Source organism: Thunnus albacares, chromosome 7 (genome assembly GCF_914725855.1).
Source record: "Thunnus albacares chromosome 7, fThuAlb1.1, whole genome shotgun sequence".
Lineage (NCBI taxonomy): Eukaryota > Metazoa > Chordata > Actinopteri > Scombriformes > Scombridae > Thunnus > Thunnus albacares.
In genome coordinates this window covers 17,942,671-17,969,291 of record NC_058112.1, presented here as the reverse complement: position 1 = coordinate 17,969,291, position 26,621 = coordinate 17,942,671, and the positions used below count along the sequence as shown (strand labels likewise).

The window sequence follows — 26,621 nt, the reverse complement described above, 5'->3', positions numbered from 1 at the left end:
AGTTTATAACAATTTGTATTAACCGAATATAGAAACTAGAAGCTCTTTGGCCATATTAAAAAAACACTTCACCTTCACTATCAGCCTGAACCACAAGTGCTGCAACTCAGAGGACAAGTTGAGAGAGATTTGCCTCAATTCCCTAAATGAAACCCTGGTGTTACTTATCAGCACTAGTATTAAAGTTCCAAAGTGCTCCATCAACAGAAGGTTGTACTCACTGAAGGAGCATGTCAGGTCAGAGGAGTGTGAAATTGAAAACAGTAACCAGTAATGCATCGCTGCCATTCTGCATTGCCAATAAGTGAAGTTTCCGAATGTGGCTTCAGTAATGAATATTCATGCTTCAAGTTACCACAAACATGGATGAGTGAAAAGGATGAGTCTGCCAACTCTGTCATGTAAATAATTTACTGAAAAATATAGCTATTGTGTATTTGTAGTTTAAAATGTACATTTTCCTGAAGGAAGCCAACACAACAAGCTCAAACTTGTTAGACATTTGTGGGTTTTTTGCTGTTTGCTGTAAAACATTCAGTGAGATTTTTTTGTTGAAAGAACATAATGAAAGTACTAGTAGACACTAAAAATGAAAGGAAAAAAAGGATAAATTGAAAAATGACAGCGGTTAACTCTATCCTGCACATCCTCTTGATGTGTGAAAGGTTCTTAGGCTGAGTTTTTCTTGTTCTATGCGTTTGTTCGCTTGTTTTTATCACATTTATCGAGACATTCTTATTCTTATACTCATGATGTACACATTTTCAGTGTCAGCTTTTATTTTCTCTCCACAAATTGAGACGCCTTTTGGAGTATAGGCATAAATAAGTGCAAAGAAATGAACAAAATTACCTGTAGCCATTGTTTTAATAGTATTTGGGTTATTTCAATTATTTTAAATACAGGGTTTGTTTTTCTGTTTACTTTGTAGTGTACTACCTCAAACACTGTACAACAGTCAGCCAGAATCTGACTGTGAAGAAAACATCTGAGCAGATTAACCTTCACTCTCTCTTCAGACATTTGCAAACTTGTTCAAAGAAACCTGGGCTTTAATCAAACTGTGGTGCAGATGAAAATTTATATTCACTGCAGATACTGAATCCCCAGAATCAAAGGAAACGCAAGATATTAGATCTGGGGATTGAGATTTCATTGTTGAAATTCCCATTATATTAACTACAGAACAGAATAAATGTCTTGTGATCACTGTTTCCTGCCTTTTTCCACGGGCAGAGACTCTGCAAGTGCATTAAATGGAAAAAAGGCAAAGACTCCTCCGTCCGCACAGGAGGCTTTATGGACAGATTCAAAACAGCGGACTGGTCTTTTCTGCATTTTTCAATGATCAGAATCAGATTTATTTGCCAAGTAGAAAGTAGAAGGAATTCAGTGTGGTCCAGATATCAACAGAAAGTGCAATAAACGTGAACATAACAGTGTAAGAAAGAGAGGGACAGTCATTTACAAAGTTTCTGTGTAGTGGTGGTGGACTATGTGCTTGCATATTGATGAAATGATTAAATGATAAAAAATGATGATAAAAACTATGTGTGTGCCAAAAAGCAGAATATAAACAGAAGTATAAGTACCAATGTAAATATAAACTATGTGTGTATTAACAGGTATAAAAATATATGTACAAACAACAATTAAAAAATAAAATCTATATACATCAACACAGTGCAGGACAGACAAAGACACACACACACACATATATATATGTATATATATGTGTGTGTGTGTATAGTTGAATTTGAATGAGATGTGGGGTGAAGTGGAGTTAGTATGTTTACAGTCTTTTACTGATGGCTATTGCCTGTGGTGGGTGGTCCTAGTTCTGGGGGATCTCAGTGTGATTTTCCTCTGAGAGGGGAGTTTTTGGAAGAGGGGCTGGCAGGGATGAGAAGGGTCAGATATTATCTTACCATTATCCCTTTCTGCCCCAGGAGTCGTAAACATCTGTGAGGGAGGGGAGTGTGAGTCTGATGATCATCTCTGCACACCACACGACACACTGTAGTCTGTATTTAGAGTGCGATGATGCAGAGTATAAGTGCTGCCGGGCCTTCCTGGTGATAGTTGATACGGCTCTGTTCCAGTGACGCTCTGAGATTACTATAATACCATATTTTCAATGTTTCTTGCTCCCTACGGTGCAGCAGAAATGACTGGTGTCTCTGCTCCTACTGTGCAGAGCAATCTTGTTCTGCTCTATTTTATTTTTGGCACCCTGTTTTTGTATCACACCTTGATAAAAGTTTCTTTAGAAATTAAATTTTAATATTATCACTTCTACTACAACTGCTTCTGTTTCTGTTATGTTTGGGTACAGTGAACTAACATTTTGTCTTGTAACTAGTCCACCTGGATAGCCAGACATTCTGCGATTCAATTTCATCCAGAGTGAATTTCTGAAGCAATGCCTCTGTGACAGGCGAGATATCTCCTGCAGGCTTTGGTTTAATAGCGTTACTCGGAAATAACACGCCCTTGAGGTGGATCTGCCGAGATTAATGACCTTGTCATTCACTGTAGCATTTCGTATGTGCTCCAGGTCACTAACGAGTGTTTCACTGTGAATGCCCAAGCATATACTTGTCATCCAGATCCTGTCAGTTTTTACACGTTCAGCAATCGTGTCCTCCTGAGAATGAAAGCTGCACTAGACTTTTAATTTATCTGAACAATAAGGGAGGAGATTAATTATTCACTCTTATGTGTTCATGAATACTCACAATACTTGCGGTGATTATTTGTGAGACACTGTTCCCTGTTTTTAAGTAAATGAGATGAATTAAAGTTGTATTCATGGTATACGTATACCACAACCCATTTAGCTCTGCAGTAATTAAAGACGAAGAGTGTTGAACAAGTTTTGGGACTGTAGAATGTAGGGCATAATAAAACACAAGTGGTTCACATCTGGCATATTGAAATGTTCATTTTCACACCATATAACACTTCATTATCCAGATAACAGCTATCTATTTGCAGGAAATGTCATGCAACTTTTCTAAGTTAAGCAGCTTTGCATAATGATGTGCCACAATAGAGTCACACTAGAGATTAACTGATGGTGAATGATAAAATATCTTGACATGATTCCATCTTTTAATACATTATGAACAATGCCCCATGATTGATATAATCCTCTGTACACTTTCATCTAACAAATTCCTTATAATTACTTTTAGAAAAATCACTTTTTTGGCAGTGAACACAGAGGAGAAGATAAGCTTACGATAGTTACAAGGAATGTTAAATCCGACTAAATCCCCAATTAGACAAAGAGAGAGTGGTTGGATATTGTATTCTATCATTGTGTGGCAAGTAATAGCCTTTTAAAGATTATTGGCCAGTCATATTGCCTTATCATATAGTATTATACTTCACAAAGCGTGCAGCTGTTCTTGTACAATACCCTGATCCAGACTTGGATGCTGGTGCTGCAGGATGGTTTCAAAGAATTCACACCTGAAAATGGAACATAGTTGATGTTTAGCCAGTGGCTTTGAAAACTGAAAAAGCAGCGTATTGAAAATGGATAATAGTTGTTTTTGCTGGCATCACCACACAGTGGTGTGCACAGAGTCTGAAAGTGAAAGAAACATAATTCTCAAAAAGGGCATTTTCTGGATTGCTCTGGTGTCCAATCTGCTGTAGTATCCCAAGATGTGTACGTTTAGTCAATGGTTACATCACTGCCTGAACAGAAATACTGTAGCAGGGTTAGAGAGGAGGTTATTGTGGGGGAAATGTTTGAATATCGGCTTTAAAAAAACTTTCAGGTCCTGAAGGTCAGAGTTCATTCTTGATCTTTGAAACAGCAGTTGAGAAAACAATCTCACCACAAGGTCCATTTAGTAGCTTCTCAATCTCTGATCTCAAAATGAATGTTGAACCTCAGCTTTAAAGCCAACATGGACAAGAAGTCCTGGAAGTGTTCAGGAAAAAAAATGGAAATTTGAATATCTACAATTATCCATGACCACTGGACAAACTTCATCTGCTGATGAAGAACCTGTGATATGATTGAAATTTCCAAAACAGCTACTAAATGGACCATGCGGTGAGATTGTTTACTCAACTCCTTTCTAGGATTTTTACATCTACCCTTTGCATTTCTGATGTCTAACCAAGATTTAGACTAAATCTTATGGGAACAATTAATTGAGCAACTATATATCACTTCCTGATGCTTTTTTTGTTTTGCAAGATGGTATCCAATTAAATTTTCCATTTAAAAAACATGTTTAAGTCCGTGATTTGTTAAACTTTGAATGGCTCTGGCTACTTTAAGAGGGATTTATTGAAACAGAAATGCAGTATTTGGTGACTCTATAAAATCCTCATTTAAACATCATCAGTTCACAAACACCAGATAAGGTTTTTTCATTCCTGCAGCCAGTTTCAAACAAACAAAATGCTTGTACAACGAATTAAGGTCGTCATCCCAGAACCATAAAGATTTTCTCATTTTCTGTGATTCAACCATTTCCAGCAGTGTGCTTTGATGGTAAATGCACACGATTGAACATTGATTGTGCATTACTTGATACAATAAAATAAAAGGTAGATTTTTTATTCAACAAATATACACATTGCAAGTATACATTACAGCATTTTGTATAACTTGTACAAGAGAAACAATATGCAAACAAACAAATACTATTGATAACATTTTTGGGGTGGGGGAATGGAAGGGGAACGGGGGTATTGCAACAACATCAGAAAAACAAATTTACTGTAAACTTTACAATATTACAGAAGTTTTAAACTTCAAATTTAAATTAAACTGTTTTCTTTTTTATTTATTTGTTGCAGAAAACAACACCATTCACATCATAAAATACTAATAACACTGTACTAATATAAAATATAAAAATGGTGTGATGAATCAAGGACATTTTACAGAGCTTTTTCTCCAGTGTGATTTTTGTGCAACACACTAAACACAGAACTGATCTTTGACAATTTAAGAGGTCAATAACACATCAACACCATGCTTTGCAGGTACATTCAATACATAATATGCCCTAATGTTTATTTAAAAGGCTGTCATGGTCAACAATGATCATGTAATAACATTCACTTTTGTAATAATACAAATTCACAGTCTTTTATGTTGCACACAAAGCACTATGAGTAACAATTTAGAGCAATTTTCAGTCAATCAGCAATAATTGGTAAGGGACCTTGCCAAAAAAACAGAAAACAACAACATGTAATGAAAATGTAAAAATAAAGAAAAAAGGGTACATACAGCACTTAACCAAATAGTACAGGAAATAATCTACCCACAAAAACTCTGTGTGTGTGTGTGTGTGTGTGTGTGTGTGTGTGTGTGTGTGTGTGTGTGTTGTGGGAGGTCAATCGAAGTTTATTTTTAAACCCACTAAGAATTGAACTTGAAAATATGGGTTCAAGACATTTCAGTTAATTTATAGCAGAGTTATCATTTGCATGACCTGAATTTAAACTTACCCACACGAGTCTTTAAGCTTCATGAAAATACAGATCAGCATTGTGTGAGATATTCTGTGTGATCTGTACAGCATCACCCTCAGCTGATCATGGTTATTTTGTAAATGCTGCAAAAAGACCAGAGACACGCATCACTCTGCAGCGTTTTGTCCAAATCTAATCAGTGGCATCCGAGCTATTATGTGTGACAGACTGCGGGATAAACAAACCAGGGCTGAGCAGTGATACATCATCAATTAGATCAGTGGAACAAAAACTAACAGATTTGTCTGACAAAAGAACAATGATTTTTTTGTGGAGCAACAGCATTTGAAAGCTGTCATCTCCAGAGAAAGACTGAGCTCAATACTGATTAGGAGCTGAGATTCTTTTTATTGGGATTCCTTGAGCCATTATATCTTGCTTACTGGGATGATAGGCTTTGGGCTGCTTTTAATGCTGTTGTTGTCATTTCCTTCCTCTATGTCTGCACTGTGGCTACCTGAGGCAGTCTGCCTGAGAGAGGACAGACGAGTCATGTGCATAAGGCAAGTGTTGTTTTCTGATTTAGTCGGTGTGTTTAAGCTCCGACATCTCTTAAGACCGTGGCGAAGATGAATAGTAAACAGACCATAAGTGATGGGGTCTAGACAGGCGTTAAAGAGGCCAAAAATAAACAGCATATGAGTCAATGAATGAGAGACCGTCTCCTCCATTTTTTCAGGAAACAACCAATACCACAGACCCAGTAGGTAATATGGGGTCCAGCAGATGATGAATGATGTCACAATGACGATACTCATCTTAAGAGTCCTCATCCGAGCTTTAGGGATGTTGTTATGGGAACGGCGAAGATGAACCTCTCTAGACAGCACTGGAAGAGAGGAAAATCACATCTTTGTCACGCACAGCTCCTTTTGTCTCAGGAAACTTATTTTATAGTAGTTTTGTATTATTAAAATGAAGAAACAAGGTCTTTGGGAAAATATCAGAAATGTTCCTTTTTTTTCTCAGTCGACTATAGGGCACGTCAATGGCCCTGTTTACACCTGGCATTAACATCCATCTCGGGTGATCCGATTACAAGTGGACAGCTCTAAATACAGGTGTAAACGCACCAAAGATGCATTGAGGATGGATTGAGAGCCAATCACTCAGACCACATTCGGAGGTGGTCTGGGCCGCATGTGGCCACATTCTTTTAGTAGTGTAAACGCAAATGCGTCCTGGGCCACATTGAAGGACCGCAAACTCAACTGACGTCCTCTATTTTCCGGCAAATTAGACACAGGATCCTCTGTCCAAGGCTGTTCAACTTGTTTGATAACAGGATAAACAAATTATTTTGTTTTTCATGTGAATTAAAAACATAATCCACCTCCCGTTTTTTCCTGTTTTTCTTGCTCTCCTAACCGGTTTCCCTCTTCAAATCGACAGTTAGAATAGAAATTAAACCATTAATTTTTTGCTTGTCTGTCTAAACAGATTAAACGTGTCGGAGATTTAAATAATCAATTAAGTTATGCTGCTGTACCTTATGCTTAAATGCGCACGGTGTCTCTGAATGGAGAGATGCAGCTGTGGGGAGATCATTGCATCTCTCTCTCTCTCTCTCTCTCCCGACGCGGAATATTTATTTATATCCTGAATATTTATCCTGTTATCAAACAAGTTGAACACAGCTTTGGACGAATAACGAACGAATTTGGTCTTGAAAACGGAAATGATGTCCGTGTTTATTTGCATATAGAGTGGGGAAGTGAGATCCGACCACATGTCACTCAGGACGCATGTGGAGACGCATGTTAATACCAGGTGTAAACGGGGCCAATGTCTTGTTTGATTGACAGCAGCTGGCAGGCTACCGGTGTTACATACGGGGAGCAGAGACAAAGTAAACAAACTGTTGTAGCTTCAAGTCACGGGCTGACAGAGTGACACTAACAGGGATTTTGAAGAGTGATGACCAAACCAGCATCTAACTGGCCCAAAGTGACATTTTCTGGTATCCTAACATGCAGTGCTGCAGCTAGCTAAGCAGCTATCTAGCCTGCAAACTGACGTTAGCAGTACTTTTCTCCGATGAATGTTTCTTTCTGTAGTTTGTTCAACATCTAAAGTGCAGACAAGATGTGTGCTCATGTTTGTAAGTTACATAAGAAGACTTTAGCAGGAAAGCTAACGTGGGTTGTTCAGAGTCTGTAGATCTGTTGTGTAGCTGGCTGCTATCAGGCTCAGTGTGACCCTCTGCTCTGATAGAACGCCACGTCATTGCTTTATGCAAGATTTGATTTGCTGTATCAAAATAAGGACTCCAGCTATGTAGGCAGATAATGGAAAGGTTTCAATCTCATCAAATTAATGCAAAACTAGAGGGCACCGTCATGAAACCAAGAAATTTAAAATACATATTTCTCCCTTTTGGTTTCTGATATTTTCTCAAGGGTGAACACAGGATGTTATATAAAGAACAGACATGTATGCTGTAGTAGACAAGAAAAATGCAAATTTATTTCAGTTGGACTCAGATGGGACTTACAGTTATTCCGAGCCATGCGGCTGGATATCTCAATAAGGATTCTTGTGTAACAGAAAATCATGATGACCAAAGGCAGGAGGAAGAGGCACACAAAGGTGAACATGTTGTAGAGGGTCTCCTGCCAGTGCTGGACAAAACTGCCATGGGTGGTGCACTGGGTAAAGTTCTCCGGGACTGTGATGGTCACATTGTGAAATATAAACATCTGTATAAAAGGACAAGAACAGTTTTACTTAGCCATATCTCAAAATGAGTGTGCATAGGTGAATAATTATTAAGTACAAAAATCAAACAATGATTCATTATTAACAATTTTTTGTTACAATTTTCAACTTTGTCAACTTTCCCAAACCAACAAGTATGTCCACTTCACACAGTGATTGGCCAGGTGTGTAAAGATGAGAAAGTAGGCAGGAACTGAACCTCTCTTTCAAGCGTTTTTCCTTTTTTACACAACTATGTCCATCACCTTTTGTGTGTACAACCAAGGGAAATGACATATGTGCCTCTGTGGAGTGTCAGTCCCATTTCATTTCAAAAATCATTGCATCTCACTTTTCTCTATCAACACATTTACATGCACTCAAGAAACCAGGTTAATCATAGAAATCAGGTTACACAGGTAACTGGGGAACACATTTACATGCACTTTAGTGACTTGGCTCCTGTATATCCACATATACATGTATATACATTGATCAGGTTTCTCCCAAACCCCTAACCTTATTTTGGAAGCATTTTTTACTCAGATTAGTTGAAGTGGTGACAGAAGACAATGCCTCTTTTGTGTGTGTGTGTGTGTGTGTGTATGTGTGTGTGTTTGTGTTGAAGCTGGCTGATAGTGCCTTGACATGACATATATCTTTTGATCTTGGAGGATAAGTGGGATCAGACCTGGTTAGTTGGCCATAGCACTCTGAGTACGCCTGATCTCGTCCAATCAGAGCACAGCTCTTGTTCCCAGAGCCAAAGTGCCTAAATTTAGCAAATAGTCAAATGTTCAGCGGTGGAAACCTTTTTCCAGAACAAACCACTATGTGAAATGTTCTCTCCTTTTATTCTGTCACTCTGCTGTCACAGCAGTACTTCCCCTGTCTTAAGTCTTTGTCCAGCACACACTCACAAGGAAAATGTAAAAAAGCAGATAAGAAACCCAGTTATCCGTACACATGGCCTGAGTTCTCCAGGAGAAAGCTACCTGGGGAAATCAGGCTTCCCTAATCCCCTACCCCGATTATAGAAATCTGATTTCTAATTTACATTATGTTTAAAGATCCCCTCCAGACCTCTTTTAAGACATATAAAAATAGTCTGTTTTGAATACAATGTGTCTCATATGGTTTTTCTACTAAAGAAAGTTCAATTACCTTGTTAAAATTCTTAAAATGACATATCTTCCTTCTCCTTCATTGAAAAATTCTGAGTAAATGGGTGTATCCCAAGTCTCTTAAATTGCATTCATATTTTCCTCACTTGCATCTTTTCCACCGTGGATGCAAGGAGAGACGCAAGGAAACCAAGCGAGGAGAGAGGAAACGAGGAAATTTGTTTAAAGGGACATGAGAGGTGCTTTCCTCTGAAGCATCACGTGAAGCGGTGTTCATTTCTGATGACGGCGACAGCTGATCACAGCTGGATCAGCTGTCAATCGGCTTTAACAGCTATAGAGACTCCTGATGGAGTTTGTGTCTGCACACATGTGCACTGTGCTGACACTAATAAAGGTTCACAGTTATCACCGCTAGAGCAGCTGTTTTCTCTCTGCAGCCTGTTACCTGTTTAACAAACACCTAAATAAAAATCTGCATTCTGCATTCATACTGTGTCCTGCTCAGAGGCACAGGAACCATTTCTACTCACAGAATGTGTTTATACTATCCATTGATTATTTGCATCTGTATTTTTTGATAATCCTGATAGTGAATTCATCATTCAGTAACCCAGTCTTCTGAGTGTGTCTTCTGAACACTGGAAAATATGTATTTGGCTAAATGTTTCAGGGCAAAGGGAAATGATGTAACTCATATCAAACCTGACATTCAGGAATTTTCAGCCTCACATGTGACTGAATGGAAATGACGACAAATGATGTAAAATATGAATGTGTTTTACTGTTATTATGGATAAAATTTAAGTCAGGAAGAGTCTGTCTGTCAGCAAGAAACAGTTTAATGGAGGAAATAACATCATGAAAAAAAAATCTTTCTAATAAATGAAGAAAGTTGTTTATGGTTCTTTTGTTGATCAGACTGACAATTAACAGATCTTTAACTATATGATGAATCAGAAAACAAATAAAGCATAAAACTTGGGAATGATACATTTACATTTAATCTGTAATATGTCTCCACTTCGGTATGAAACTGCAGTGATGTATCAGATCAGTCTGATCAGCTGCAGCGTCCAATCAATAATTGATATCCAATAAGGGGGCATGTCGGCCGGTAAAAGACTTCCATGAAGGCTGCTCTCGTGTTTCCTTGCTCCTTGCTCCTCAGAGCTGAATAAGAGACTTCAGACGCCTCTCAAAATGGCGCATCAGGAACAACTTCCGGTTCAGGTGAGGAGCGAGGAGCAAGCAGACATAAATTAAGTGAGACTTGAGATGTACCCACAGAATATGCATGTTTTTCATTTCAAAAGTTTAACTGCTGGATACAAGATGCCTCCTACTTCACTAAAAAGTCCAGTCTCAGTGTGCATAGACCGGAATAAGTTGCATCCTGGACCATGATTGGCTCCAAATTAGTTGTGATGTCACAAATCATGTTTGTTGGCACATGCCTTAAACTCAGATTTAAGTTGAACACAGAGAAACTTTTCTCCTTCTGCGGACGAACGTGAAAACAGCCCTTTAAAACTTTGCACTTACATCATTGTGCACGGTGAAGCTTAAACATCAAACTGACTTAACATTAAGCAAAATACATTTCTGAGTTAAGGGGGACTTTAAGAAATCAGTTTACTGATGAAATCCAACTGTTTGCCGCTACTTAAATGCATATATACACTGTGATGGCAGGTTGTCACCCAGCCTTTGGGTGAGGCATGGTTGTACAAAGTAGTTTGTTTCAAGCATACGGTAGGTTACCTATACAGTCATACCTCAGAATGCTGGAAGGAGTTTGACCGTTGGATTAAGTGGATTAACTGTGAAATACATAGTGCAGTACTCTAAATATTGATTGTATCTCATGTTACTGACAATATTCAAGATTCAAGATCTTCATCATCATTTTACAATACAAGGTTGCACAACGAAATGTAGTCTGTACCCTCCCAATACCACACACAAAAAAATGAAACCACACAAATGGACCAACAAACAACAAGTCACAAACACAAAACTGTTTTTTATGTTTTAGTGCAGAGGATGAATTGAGGAGTCTCACAGCCTGAGGAAAGATGCTGTTTGGTAGTCTGGTGGTATGACAGCGGATATTTCTGTATCTCTTGCCAGATGGCAGCAGGGTGAACAAGCTGTGGTTGGGGTGGGTATCCTCACCTCACCGATACCACTGATGCTCGGTAGGTACCGATGATGTTTTAGGTGGTTCTAATCACCTGCTGCAGAGCCTTCCTGTCTTGGGCCGTGCACATCCAAAGCCAATCTGTGATGTTTCCAGTCAGGATGTTTTCTATTGGTCCTCTGTAAAAGCTAAGAACTTGAGATGGGAATTTCACCTTCTTACGTTTCCTAAAGAAGTACAATCGTTTCTGAGCTTTGTTTTACTGGGGTGGAGATGTGTGATGTCCATGACAGGTTCTCTGTGATGCTGATGTCTTTGCCTCTTTTTTTCTAAAATCAACAATCAGCTCCTTGGTTTTGTTGACACTGAGCAGTAAGTTGTTCTCTGTGCACCACTCTGCAAGATTGTTGATTGCCTCCCTATATGAACTCTCATATCGAAATACAACTCAAATATGTCTCATAGATGTATTCTGAATGAGTTTAAATCAAACTAAAGTATATCCATATCCACATTCAGCAGTTTCAACACTTGCTCTTTTGAAGTGAATGTTGATATACTGTATCTAATAGACTGACATAAATGCTAATGTTAATTAAAGCTGCAAGCAGCGTTGAACGGGTCCTCGCGCCTCCACGCACATCAAGCCGCAGCGCAGTCAAAGGGCTTCTGTCATGTAGATGTCTTCAGACCCGGGCTGTTTTCAGACAGTGTAAGACGGAGATAAACATCACGTCCTTTGTCCACTATTTTGCCTGCTGCTGGGGCTGCTTTGCTGAAATTTCTTAGGGGGCACTAGTCAGCCAGTTTGCATCACTGATGGAATATTGTCATGTAGACGTGTTCAGGCCGGGAGTCTTATCAAACATGTAAAGTTTGGTGCAGACTGGAGTATTTACAATAAAGTTATAGCAACTTCATCTGTCATTGCAAAACATCAAATCTCAACAGTGTGAGGATGAGAATTTTCTGCAGGGTGAGACATGTCTGTCTTGCTCACACCTGTGGCATCAAAATTATGCAAGTTTTGGGTCCATTCACTTGAATTTCAATTAGTAAATTGAAAACTCTTGATGAGTGTGTGTGTAAAACAAATTTATTTCCTACGTTTTATCAAGTCTATTTTTTGAAAAGTAAAGACTTTTAACCCACATGACCTGGTCAAAGTTTGATTGAAATGTGTACTATCAGGTGTGTAGAGACAATAAGTAACTGCAGCTGGACACAGAAAAATACTCATATATTTGAATGGAGAGTGTGAGCGAACCGCTAGGTGCTCGGGCCTTAATAAAGAAAAAACTGCAGTACAGAGCTACAAATTGTAGTTTTGATTTTATTTTTCTGTACCACTTTATCACTAAACTGTCACTCTCACTCAATGAGCTCCATTCAACCCCCACACCCATCTCCCCCCTCCTCTCTCTCAGTTGGAGAGGAGAATGTCACTCTTCTTGTGAAATATCCTCATAAATCCCATGACTTTGGCCAAATCCTACATTAAAAATCACATTTTTTTGTAGGAAATTTCATCGCAAATCCATTGATACAGGTTTCAAAGTGGTCAGACTTATAGTTTAGACATCAGAGCCATTTGTTTGACACAAAGTCCATGCCTGGAGATTGCCTCCCCATTGGTTTACATTGTAAGGTGTGATGTGGCACTCCAACTTTCAGGGCTTACAATATCTAAACCGTTCGAGTTATTACAAAGTTTTTAACAACTTTTGTCCAATACAGTGTGATAAGTCATGTATTCAAGTTTGAAGCTGATACCGTTAACACCCTAGGAGGAGATAGCGTTTCTTGGGGGTCGAAAATTGGCGCAAAGTTGTACTTTGATGGGCATATTGCGGACTTCCTGTTGGATTTAGGTCAGGGGTGTCAGCATATGATTTGTAGGTCTTGATGAGATGAATAATTGAGTTTTGGTTCGATCTCTCTACGACATTCCTACGGGCCGTGGCAGCCATATTAGATACATAGGTAAAATTAAGGGTTGAAGTGGTGAAATAATAAAAGAAAGAAAGAAAGAAAGACAGAAAGAAACAGAACAGATACAAGAGGGTCTTTGCCCCTTTGGGGCTCAAGCCCTAATAAAAAGATCTACATTTAACTATTTTCACTGGACACCAAAAGTCTTTGGCCGTGTGCATCTAAGAAGAAACTATATTTATCTTGTAGGAACGACAATCCCATGAGCCATCCGGACTCATGAAGTGCTGCATTCACTATGGATTAAGAACACTCTGTTAAAGTAAAGGCTGGTAATTGCAAATTCTTGCAGACAAGTGAAGAAAGCCCCAAAGAAAAAACCCAAGTTGTGGGTTTCCTCTAAAGCACTTAAAGCACATTAATTTGATGCCTAATTGTGTTCTCATAGAATGAGTTCAAAACACAACAGAAACTCAGTGTTCGGTCAAAGGTTCTCCCATGATAATGCTTTCATTACATGAGTTCCTGTGTTTCTCTTATCAGGAACACACATAAATGGGAAAAAATAAATTGAATCTGTAAGTGCAAGAATTATGCTATAAACTGCAAAAACTGCTTTATATACAGTTCTGTAAGTATCCACAATGATTATGGCATGTTCCTAATGTTCACTTTTATGATGTTTTTTAGGATTAGACATACTATCATTTAACTGGAGGCAGACTCCACAGTGGTGTAAAACCTCACGGGAGCGTCAAACCCCAAGGCTAAAACATGAGTTGAATTTTGAGAATACCTAGCAGCATCTGAGCTGAGAAAATAGATCCAGCAGCAGCCTTGCTCTTGGCTATTTCTTTTTTATCAAAACATTTAGTACAGCTTGCTTGAGGCATACATTATACATCATCAGGATACAACATCTGAAACCATGAATGTCTGTACTAAATTGTGTGCTAATCTATCGAGCAGATGTTGAGATTTTTCAGTCTGACTGACCAACAGACAGAGCCACTGGAGCCATGTTACTACTATGGCTATAACTACACAAATGGTCATCATCAAATTAAATACCCATTGAGTGTGTCACATTTATAAAAGGGCCAACCAGTCATCATGTCATGGGTGTTGTGTAGAAAGCAACAGGGGAAGGATCCAGATGCACTCTATAGAGTCAGGCAGGGATAGTTCAGTGAGTTTACTGTCAAAAGTGAAGATACAAAAGCTCACAGGCATGTCTGACAAGCCCAAACAGTCCAAACAGCAGTAGTATTAAATCCACAGAGTTGTCGGGATGAAACAGAGGAAAATCCAGACAGGCAGGCAAGCAGGTGCAGATATGGTACAGGTCCAGGTAACAGAAAACAGAAGCTTAAAACCACTGACAAAAAAACAACACAACTACAACAATCTGACAAGGTAACAAAGGATCTGGGCTGGTATATGAAGTAAGTGGCTGACAAGGGAACGAGATGCAGTTGGAGAGATGGGTGGGGAAGTTTGGGTGAGGGGAATGAGGTGATTGCAGGGCATATGGGAGCGGCAGGATCTGAAAAACAGAGAAAAGTCTGAGGGCATTTGGTGGACTGATGGAGAATGGCAACTAAGGGACCTGGGGAAATGGGAATGCAGAGGAAGGGACATCGAGCCAGACTGTGACACATCACTTATGTGCTTCTCTAAATCAGCATGAAACAACTGAGGCAGCATTTACATCACAATTTTAGGTGTCTGATACTGTATTTTTGTAAAAATGTTTTCTTTAAATAACCCGTATGTGTCTGTGCGTCATATATGACGCTCATGCCAAGAGTTGGGGTTGACATAGCAACACAGAGCCTGATCAAATAATGTTTATTTTGCTGCAATTTGTACCCAGAACAACAAAGCTGTAGTGGATCTCACATGCAACAGCAGGGTCAGATGGTGTCACTGAACATACTTTGTTGATTTGTAATGTTGAATAAACAGAGAAGTATTCCCAATTAAGAAATGAAAGTGAGTTTTGTTTCTGCTTACACCCTACACAGTGATTTACTATAGATTTATTTTAACCTACAGTGATTTCTCCATAGTTACAATCCATGAATAACAGGCACACATACTGTATTTAAATTCTAAATATAGGTCTAAATATATTTCAACCTGAAAATCAGTTAATATGAATATGAATAAAAGAATAATTTGGAATCATTGGGTGTAATTAAATCCCATTTTAATATGGAGAATATTGAATAATACATAATTAAAATTAGCACAAATCACATTAGCATCAATCTGATGCCCCTTCTGTATCAGCACGACAACATCTTTGTCAGTGCCTTTCAAAATTGTTGCATTTAAAACCTTCTTACATCACTATGATTAAGGTTTGGTAAGGTTTAAGCACCAAAACGACTTGGTTAGGGTTCAGTCAGTGTTTTTTCAGAAACCCACATGCTGATTCTATCATATGCAGTACGCTATATACAGTAACCCACAGTAGCCAACAGACTGACATCAATACCTTTTGCATGGATCAGTGACCCAAAATACACAAATATTGTTGGGCCCATGTTTTGTCCTCAAGTAGTGACACAAAAAACAATAGTCATCTGTATTAAATCCACACGAGACAAAAAGAAATATGATACGAACACTAGAGATGTCCCGTATCAACCCAGTCGCCAGAAGAAAACGTTGGCATTGAACGTTTCTGCAAACCACAGAAACTTGAAGTGTATACGTTTCAACACGTGAATTACGTATCATATCAACATTTCTACAAACGTAGCATATTAACATTTCTACCTGTTGAATAATGATGTTTTATGGTGTGACAACGCTGTGGTTAAGGTCTGGTTAGGTTTAGGGAAAGATCATGGTTTGGGTTAATATAAAAATAAAAAATAAAATTAAAAAAAGTCTAAAAAAAAAAGCCTGTTTTCTTGCCATAAAAATGGCTGCAAATGTCCTGACGTCTCGCTAAAAACACCCGTTTTTGTCGGTTGAAATGGGAAGTGGACATTGGTTTTGGTTTCGAGGTGGTCGTGAACCATGTTTGATACTGATTTCCAACTTGCTGCCAACAAACTTACTAACCGTCCACGTGCCCCTCCTCCTCCTATATAGAAAAGATCAACTCATGTAGATCACATGTGAACTACGTCACTTTAGAAATGTTGAGATGATAAGTTTTGTTGAAATGTTAATATGCTACGTATTTCACGTGTTGGAATGTAGATATTCAACATTTCTGTGGTTTGCAGAAACGTACAATGCCAACGTTTTATTCTGGTGACCAGGCTGCAGATTCAGTAAGCTCCGATGCTAATAGATCTGTTAGTGAATCTTTCATCTCTGCTCTGTCTAGCAAAGAGTCTTGTTAAAAACATTCAATTGGCAGCTTTTCATTTTTTAGCTGGTGCAGACTGCTGCAACAGAAGGTTTCCATTCACATACAGCATAAAGCATCTATTACCATATCAAAATGACATGCAAACATGTATTTATGAATATTGAATATTCTAAACTTTCGTATAAATGCAGCTGCTGAAGTACAGACACTTCACTTCTGAAACGTTTCAAGCTGAAGCTGCAACATAGCGGTGACTGAGCTGGAACAGAGCAGCCAACAATCTCCAGTGTTTTTGTAGTTCCTACAACAGTAGGTGAGGAAGTAGTGAGGAATCTTCTCTGGTGAAACAATTTAGCTGATCACATCACGTCAGTGTCAGGAGTCGCATTCTTAAACTTCTTTATTCATATCACATCAATAATTCAAGCATATTGAGCCAGGACCTCCAGTATTTGGATCAAGTAGCTTGTGAAAATCAAGTGTGCAAAATTAAGTGTGTGTATGTGCCAGATACATATTTAATCAACACTGTATATGTTCTGCTGCTATGCTCTGTATATAAATATTTTACTATGTATACTGACCATTTTTGGTGCAAACATTTATTTTTGAATTAATTAAGTTCTATCGTATCTCATTTCTAAGTTGAATCTTGAGTGTGAACTGGGCGGCTGTGTCATTTAGGTAAAAAGGTGTGTTAAAGGATGTGGATTGGGGCCAGAAGAACTTTAATCAGGAGAGACAAGTGAATGAAGCAAAAAGAATTGTTTATTATACAGATGATACTGATGATTAAGTGTTAACAAAAGTCTTTGGTGCTTAGTCTCTACAGGGAGATTTTGAATTGAGGGACATCAGTCCTGAGCAGCAGCAAGATAAATCCCCCCATGTAGTCTAGACACTGGTGGTGGTGGTGAGACTGATAAGGCCGATGAGGCTCATGAAATGATGTACTGATAAATCTGTCAAGACTAGGTGGTGATGGGGAGGTGGTGGCGTGCACATAACGGCACCATGCAAGCACTATGGCAGAAAGGGAAAAAACATTTAAAAAGACAGACGTAACATAACAGGCTGACAATGAAGGTGTGTCACCGTGCTATTGATTAGATGTGACTAGCTGATGTGAACAGCTGATGTCTGAATTGATGCCCAGGGGAATGACAGCAAGTAAATTATGAGTGATTACATGTGAGGGATGGGAATGACAGATGGTTTGAGAAGTAAAACTACAGACCTGAGCATGCAAAAGATCTTCCTGACTGAACTTTTGCTAAGAGAAAAAAATTGTTATGCTCTGGTTATCTGAAGGACGTCAAAGGCAGAGAGCTGTAGATCAGACCAGGATGACAGATTATAGCTCAACCTCGAGTATATTAGTGCCTCAATAACTAGCTGTTGAAACAGCTATGACACAAACAAGCTTAGTGGGAAAGTTTATTTAGGTTCTTCCAAGAAACATTAATCTGTAAAAGTGGCCAGAATATTTCTCCATCTCCTCTGCTCAAGTTTGAACATGCAGTTGGGCAGTAACTCAGAGACGTTTTTGATCTGTGTCCACTTAACAGTCACCACCCATCTGCCTGGAGTGTGGAAACCTGTCTAAGATTTCTACCTACGGCACTGTATGTAGAAAGGACTGTAACTGAAGCAGTTCATGCAGAGCGTAACGTTTCCACACTTCCACACTTCCACACTGGTTTCCTGAAGAAACTTTACACATAAATGAGTTACAGCAGGAACAAGCTGTGAGGGTTATAGCCAGAACCTCGCATTATTCAGGCGTAAAACTTTAATTCCTCTAGGGAGGACATGCTAGAGTAAGTTTGTAAGTTTGTATTTATTTTATTCATACAAAATTAATGGCAACATTTAGCATCTATTTTGCTAAATGCTGCCACTAGTCGTATATCATCCTGAGATAAATCTGTACTCTATAACTATCAGGGTGACTCATGAACATTACTAGTTATAGAGTTCACTTTATCTCGACACATTGTATCTTCTGGAGGTTTAGCGTAATCTTCTGTTACCAGATGACAAAGTTTTCTAAACTTTCTACAATGTCATGGATGGATGTAAAGTGATGAGGAAAATGACAAGAACAGAGTTACTAGATGTAGAGGAGTCACTGCTATGTCTTTTAGATTAACATGCAGTAATTTGGACTCTGATGGAAGCTTTTCAGATGGAAGAAAAACAATGTTTTAATTTAAAAAGGGTAGAAATTAATAATGGCAGTAATTTGGTGAAACAAAAAAAGCTGAAAGGCATTTACATCATGGCCATGCCCCTTTCTCCCCTTATGTTTCCCCATTCCTCCTGTTAAATGTCCGTGTGTTGTCTCTCTCTGTTTGTGTGTGTGTGTTTGTGAGTACGTGTTCCTGCTGCCAACCTGGTTTCCACACACCTACTTGTAATCAGCGCATCGCCTCCTCAGCCAACACACCTGTCATGCATCCGCTAATCACCTCTCCAGGACATCTACCTCAGCGTTCCCCCATTCATTGCCAGATTGTTGCATCTGCCAGTGTGGTAGTTATACTACGGTTTCCTTTGCATGTTCATGTTTTCTGAGTTAAGATCTTCGTGCTTTTGCAACTGGATTACTGCCCGTTTGTCTTCTGTGCCTCAGAATCACTGCCAGTCTGCCGCTCTGTTTGCTCACCTGCCTGCATGTTCATTCCCCCTCGTTACCTCCGTCAGCCACGCTGCCTTGCCATCTCCATTCGTCTTGCCTTCGTCAGCCATCCCCAGTATTCTCATCATCGTTCAAAGTACAATAAATCTGTGAAACATCATCTGCCTCTGAGTCTGTGTTCTGCGCTTGGGTCCACTAGTAAACTAATCAATTTAATCTTTAGAAATTCAAAGAATATATCTTTCAGATTAAAATTGTTTTAACTGCATTGTAGTGACATGTAAGTGTGAGGAACAACTCACCTGTTCTCAGTCACGTTTCTCCTGTGAGCTTCACGCTGTGCTCAAATACACAGCTGGAAACATTTTGACTGGCTTTTCTAATGCTGCTTCTCCATGAAAGAAAGTCTTGGACAAAATGCTCACTGCTTGGATGGAGTGGAGTGGATTCACTGATGAAACATCAATGTCCCCAGTAACACTTGTGATACAGGTGCAAAGCTCAGAATGGAGATGGTTTAGATATACAACTTCCTGTTAATTTTATGATTGTATTCTTCTATCTGATAAAGGAGATAAGCTTTTTTTTAAAGTAACTGTTAAACCCTTCTATAACAAACACTGCCTTTACATTATTTATAACAGTAGTGTTATTTAGCAGTCCAACATGAACTATTTTTCTTCATATTCTTCTTTTTTGCTAGAATGCAGCCTTATTACAATTGTAAATGCACATTTGATCCTGTAACCATCCACAGTGAAGACAATGACAGTTACTGTATGTGGTTAGAATCCAATATTCAGTCCAGTGCTCCAGCAGCATCTGTATTATACTGTACTACACCTGCTGGTAATACAGATGACTAAATGTCAGCTGCACAACCCTAAGATCCATTCTAGGTGTCTACATGTGCATAAAAATTTAATCTCAGTCCTCTCTCCTGTTCTTAAGCACAATCCTTTCTAACGAACCTAAAGCCTTGAAAGAAAATTTCAGGAGCATAAATTAGACTGAGTTCAGACCAAGAATAGCTTAGGATGAAAAAAAACAGAAGGAGCTGCGTAGCCGTGGGCTGGTTGCTACAGGTTACTGTTGACAGGATAAGCTATAGCCAGAGAGTCCTGTTTGGTGACTTGTCAGAAGACAATACACAGAAATGTATACTTCTAAGAGAAAAGATTTTAAGTCTAGAGTTACCAAGTGAGCAATAATGTTCTCCTCTGTCTCAAAACTTTCAAGGTGACAAAGTTACAGATTGTTCACCTGCATTGCTAGATGATGTGGTACTCCCCTTTTTCTGAGCTGCATTTTTCAGCCCAGTATCTTAGTGGATGATTAAAGTAGCAGTGTGTCTTTTTTGGATATTGATGGGGAACTTTCATGCAGGAGACTGGAGTTCAGGTCACATACCTCAAAGTTTGCTTTTGTTAACCATAACCACGATTTTTGCCTAACCCTAAACTAATGTTTTAGTTCCCTAAAGGTAAATCAGCATGAATTGTTGTTTTTTTTTTGGCCACTTGGGAGCAGCAGAAACACATTGTAAACACAACACTGACATACAGTATGATCATCTTATTAAGCAACTTGTTAGCAAACATTTGCCTATTTAAACACCCATCAGATACAGAGAAACATTACCATTCATTTGGTGTCATGTTAGAATCCACCTGATGAATGTAAGTCAATATTCACTCTTCTTTTAGCTCTGTTTTGGTGTCCACTAACTCCTGAGGGAAATATGTCTTTTTAGCTTCTTTTTGTGCTACATATGTTCACCAGCTATTCACTAACTTTCTATGTCTGCTGTTTGGTGCTGGACAGAGAGCACACAGATGATTTATTAGAGCTTTTTCACTGAAAACAGCTGCCTGGGATGCTGATGAAATGTGAGAATGAACCAAAGCAGTATAGCCTAGTTGCGGACTGTAAAACCAAATCAATCAGCTGAAAAATGTGAAAAACTCGAGTTAGAGCTGAGGAGAACTGCAGAGTTGGTGATAATACTCTGTGAATTCGTCACTACAAGCAACACTTTTCACATTACACATAATAGTTTAATCCATTGTTAATGTGAAAATAGTCATCAGGAGCTAATAGCAGCTTATTCTTAGCTGTATTCTAATTGTCATAACCATTATCTTTCCCTAACCTCAATCATACCACAGTTGCCATGTGAAAATACTGTATGAAAAAAAAATTCAATGTTTTCAATGATCAATGTTTTGAACAACCTTCAAGCAAGTAATAAGCTGTATAGAAGCCAGATTTCTCATGGTATAGTACAGTAAAACATTTGTTTTTAAACTTAAATTACTAGAGATATGATGGCCATTGTTTGTTGTAGCTCAGCTGATGAAAGTGCTGCATCATAAATCAATAAGATCTTTGTTAAAACCAAGTTTAGCTTAATTTCTGAAAGTGAAATTACTTTTATTTTAGGTTTATTGAAAATTAGTTATTCAATTATGAAAGCTAGCAAATAATGCAAAAATGCAGTACAAAAAAGTCATGTGTAGAAATGTTCATCTTATCTGTGCATCTAACAAAGGCTCTGGGTTTTATTTTGTTCTGACTGTTGCCTGATGAAAGTTGTGAGACCCAAATACTGCAGCAATACATTTATATGCAAGACAGTGTGCAGGGGCTTGTTCCATTTTTTTTTTTATCTTTCAAAGCTTCAAAAATAAACAGCAAAAAGGTTTTTGAGATAACTATTTGCCTTTTGAAGAACCTCTGCAGCAGAAAGGTGTTTTTTTCAGAGGTCAATGGTTGTTGGTAGCTCCCTACTATGAGAGATTAGAGGTGCAGGAAGAGCATTATGTCAAGAGATAGTAGCACTCATTCGAATATCTGTTAGCCAACACAGTGTGAGGCCGGAGACTACTGGTGGTTATTTAATTTTTGCATTATGAATCATTATAAAAAATAGATGACAGATGCAACATGTGGATAAAGAGGACATTTGTTTTACCCTCTTTATATTTGCAGCCACTGTCTCTGCTGCTGCCTCCACTGCACAGAGAAAAGGCTTCAGATGCACAGCAGCAGCTGAGACTAGGCTGCGTATTCCTTCCTGACTCTTTGAAAAAAAAAAGAGAAGCTTTCAAATATTTGTGTCATTGTCTTTTCTGTCACCTCTCCCAGGCGACTCGGTTTATAGATTCAGTAGCTACATCAAGACTGTCAGATGAAGGTTTAAAAAAGTTTAAACCAGGCCACATCACATGTAAGGTAGGTGTAATGTGACAGCCACAAAATCTGCACGATTATAGTGGCCCTGAAAATAATACGTAATAACACGTGTTAACACCATGAATCAGCAAACAGTGGCGAATTTTAATTCTAATTCTAATCTCACTGACTGTGGAAAAAGTAAAAATAAAGGTACCTACGACTTATAATTGGTAATTCAAGGTAAAGTCTGACAGTATGTTTTGACTCATTGTTATATAGAATTTTTGAGAACCGTTTGAACAAAAAATTATTAAGGCTCCTCAGTGACTCAGACTGACTTGCATTTCACTAGAAGGTGCAGGAATGCTGCATTAGAGTCAGAATAACTAACGGTATATAGCAACAAAAGAGCATTTATGTTTCAAGGTCATGTACTCATTCTGCTCCAAACTGACTTGTATAGAGTGACTAATAATCCACTTGTAGGTGCATCACACCACATACTATATTGTATACACAGTTCTGAGCTGAATTTTTCTTCTTTTTTTTTGGTTAGCTGCGGGTGAGTCATCTCTCCATTTCTGTTTTTTCAAAGGTGCCCTGCATGGGAGAGCCCCAGGACTTTGAGCATTGTACACTACACAGGTGCATCCAGGCTGAAATAATCACCTTCACACACCTGTGGTTGAGAAGAATACTGTCTGGGCCACACAGAGGTCACATAAGGATCATTTCAATGGCACACTACATGAGTGTAACCAACTGTTGAAAACATAAAGTGACTCTGAAATGGTGAGTCATTAGTCTGCTTCATCATGTATGATGACGTCAGGTGTGTTTTCTTATGTTATAAAATGATAATGCCCCAACACCGTTACACAAATAGAAACGGTTTCATTTACACCAGGATGAGGTCAATACCTTGTGCTGCTTCCCCTGATACTGAGGTCATGAGTCCAAATTTCTAGGAAATGTTTGTCTTGAAGCCAAAAAATCTGACCTGTACAATATTTATTCATTTCACTGTTCAGCTCCACTTACTGAAAAACACTGTTTCAAAGAACACACACTGTCAGGAATGAAATTCTGGTGGAGAAACACTAAATCCCTTCATTTTATTTTTATTTGACCCAAAGTCATTGTTCCACACTTTGAGAAATATGCATCAAATAAGACTTTTTCTGTATCACTTGTATCACTCCCTACATGTCAAACTGTTGCTCTTTCCTGTGGTGTGCCCCAGGGTTCTGTCTTGGGTCCTATACTATTTGCTCTGTATATGCTTCAATTAAGTCATATTATTAGCAAATTTAAAGGTATCTCTTATCACCGTTATGCTGATGATATTCAGCTGTATGTCTCTTTTAAGCCTGATGTAACTGATAGACAATTGTGCAAAACAGATTTGGACTGGTTGGCAAACAACTTTTTACAACTAAATGCATTATCATTGCTTCAGATAGCATAACTCCCAAGGTTGCTTAGTGTATTGGGTCCCTTTCTTCAGCTGTACAGTCTAATCTTAGAAACCTTGGTGTTATATTTGATCAGGCAATGCACTTCAATCAATCATGTTCATGTTTCTTTCATCTGAGAAACTTTACCAGACTCAAGTCTGTTGTATCAAAACCTGAGCTAGAGATGATTATTCACTCTTTTATATCATCCCGGCTGGACTACTGCAATTCCCTTTTCACCTGCCTCAGCAAGACGTCCCTGGACTGTCTACAAATGGTCCAGAACGCTGCTGCAAGGCTGTTGACCAGGTCCAGCAGGACAACTCACATCACACCCATCTTATCATCATCTAATTATCTTATTTATTCAAATTGGCCTTTGTCTTGCCTGATGCTGTCTAGTGTTTGTATTTTGTGTGTTATTAAGTTATGTTGTTGTTTATGTTTTATTGTTTCTTTCCTTTATTTTATATTGTACTATCTTGTGAATCGCTTTGTGACCTGTTCTGTGAAATGTGATATATTAAACAAACTTTACTTACTTATTTACATATTAATTATTACTCCATATGGTCAAAGATACGGACTCTTAACCTAATATAATTTCAGTGTAAACTCATCATGACCTCAGTATCCCTAAGTAGTCACAACATATAATTACAGTCTAAAAGGGAAGTTTAATCCATTTCTTGACTCATTTCACCAGTGGTCCACTTCCACTGGTGGAGGCTCAGGAGAGGAAAAAAAAGGTGTCTACATCTGAGTAGGTCCTTGACAAGCATTCCTGATATTTGCAAACCTTCCGAAGGCCTGTTGGATCAATGATCCCCAGGCATCATGCAACACCTGATCAGAAATCCAATTTTGCAAGCAGCTGCCTCATTTGTGTTCACCAGTTCAGACCCATTCAAGGACTGTAATGAATTTCTGATATGTTGTTTTGCAACAAATGAGGAGCTTTTGCTTGTACATGCTGGAGAAAAATCATATCCACGCAAATTTTAAGGCCTGTGTGGCTTTCTGTAACTTGTAAAAAAAAGAGCTCGAAAACATTTTTAACAATAGAAATTAAATGGATTCAGTTAAATCTGACACCTTGTACAAAGCAGGTAAAGGCAAAGGCATCTTTTTAGTTGCTTTGAGCACAGTGTATAAAAGCAGAGTGTACCTGTTTTAATTCTGTCTGCCACAAACTCCATTGCAAGCTCCAGCACTCAGACTCAGTGAGTCAGATGCACTTTTTATGTCACAGAAAATTTTTGCCTTTAATGTTGTGAATGTTGTGCTCACCTAAGCAGACTTAACAGACAATTCAATTAACCGTAATCTCTCTTTCAGGTAACCTTAACAAGCTTCCTTTTTTAAAAAAAAAAAAAAAAAAAAAAAGAAAGAAAAAAAAAAAGAGGAAAGCACACTCAGTGTATGTAGCAGCTTTCACATCAAGGTTGATGTGAAAGGTGCTCAACCAGCAGCTCTCATGTTCCAGAAAGCCTCCAATGAGTACAGGGTGTAGTGAGGTCCATTTGCTGTGAAGTACCAGAATGGCAGGACATACTTAATGGAATTTCTCTTACCTGTGGGAGCGAGAGGATCACACTCATGGTCCAAGCCACAGTCAACATGATTTTGCTTTTCCTTTTGGCCTCACTTATGCCCAGGGGATTGAGTATGGCAGACTGTCTATCCAAGCTAATGACCACAGTTACAAAAGCGCAGGAATACATTGCCACCAATTTCATGAACATCAGAAGCCGGCAGGCGATGTCTCCAGCCTGCCACTGCACCGTGATGTTCCACACAGCATCCACGGGCATGACGATGAAAGTCACCAGCAGGTCGGCTACGGTCAGGTTCATTATGAGGATCCTGACGTGTGACTTGCGCTTGCCGCCGTGGCTGGCAGCCCAGAGCACAACCAAGTTGCATACAGCTGACACTGCGCACAGAGTAAAGGTGATTATGACTCTGACTTTGGCCGCGGTGGAGAAAGTAGGCAGCTGGAGCGCGTCTCCATCAGCGCTCTTGTTGCACACAGAGGTGGCTCCCTGGCAGCTGCCATTCACTGTCTGATCCGTCAGCTGGTGGAACATAATGAACACCGGAGTCTGGGTGACGGGAGGAAAAAAATGAAAGCAAGACAATAACCCAGGCTCCTAGGCTGTGTCTTTTTTCTCCATCTGCATCTCCAACTGCAACTTCAACTGTGAAAACTGCGAAAAGAAATCAATTATAGTCAATTTTCTTGTTTTCTCTTCTATGCGCGACTGGATTTGTGTGTTTTATACATGTGATAGGTGCTGTGTGTTAAGCAATTCCTGGTGCATGCATCTTTCAATAGGCTAAATACATTTCAATACCAGGAGCCAGTTTATACAGCTTATATCTGGTATTCAGAGACAGGCAAAGTGATCACACACACAACCTTAAATAATGACGCGCATAACAAAGAGATAGGGGGAGAGCGTCATAAAATATATTGCTAAACAGAAATGACAAGGGGAAAAATAACTAGGATTACATTTTTGCTGAACTTCTAACCTCCCTTCTCTTTAATTTCCCCACAGTCTTCTAATTAAAGGTAGTTGTCTCATTACTGTGCCGAAGG

At 38.8% G+C, this 26,621-nt stretch overlaps 1 protein-coding gene across 1 annotated transcript; it reads right to left on the bottom strand.

The window, feature by feature from the left end:
- Positions 1-4,664: 4,664 nt before the first annotated feature.
- Positions 4,665-26,175, bottom strand: gnrhr4 (gonadotropin releasing hormone receptor 4). Its single transcript, XM_044355440.1, has 3 exons — positions 25,591-26,175; positions 8,006-8,210; positions 4,665-6,340 (listed from the first exon to the last, which is right to left on the bottom strand). Exons 1-3 carry the CDS (start codon positions 26,104-26,106, stop codon positions 5,880-5,882), a joined length of 1,182 nt encoding a protein of 393 aa, XP_044211375.1. The 5' UTR covers positions 26,107-26,175; the 3' UTR covers positions 4,665-5,879.
- Positions 26,176-26,621: the final 446 nt, after the last annotated feature.

Coding starts and splice junctions, on each gene's coding strand:
- gnrhr4 (XM_044355440.1), bottom strand. CDS start 26,106: ATGTTCCACCAGCTGACGGATCAGACAGTGAATGGCAGCTGCCAGGGA. Junction 8,211..25,590: donor TGATCCTCTCGCTCCCACAG/GTAAGAGAAATT, acceptor CCTTTTATACAG/ATGTTTATATTTCACAATGT. Junction 6,341..8,005: donor CCGCATGGCTCGGAATAACT/GTAAGTCCCATC, acceptor CCTCTCTTCCAG/TGCTGTCTAGAGAGGTTCAT.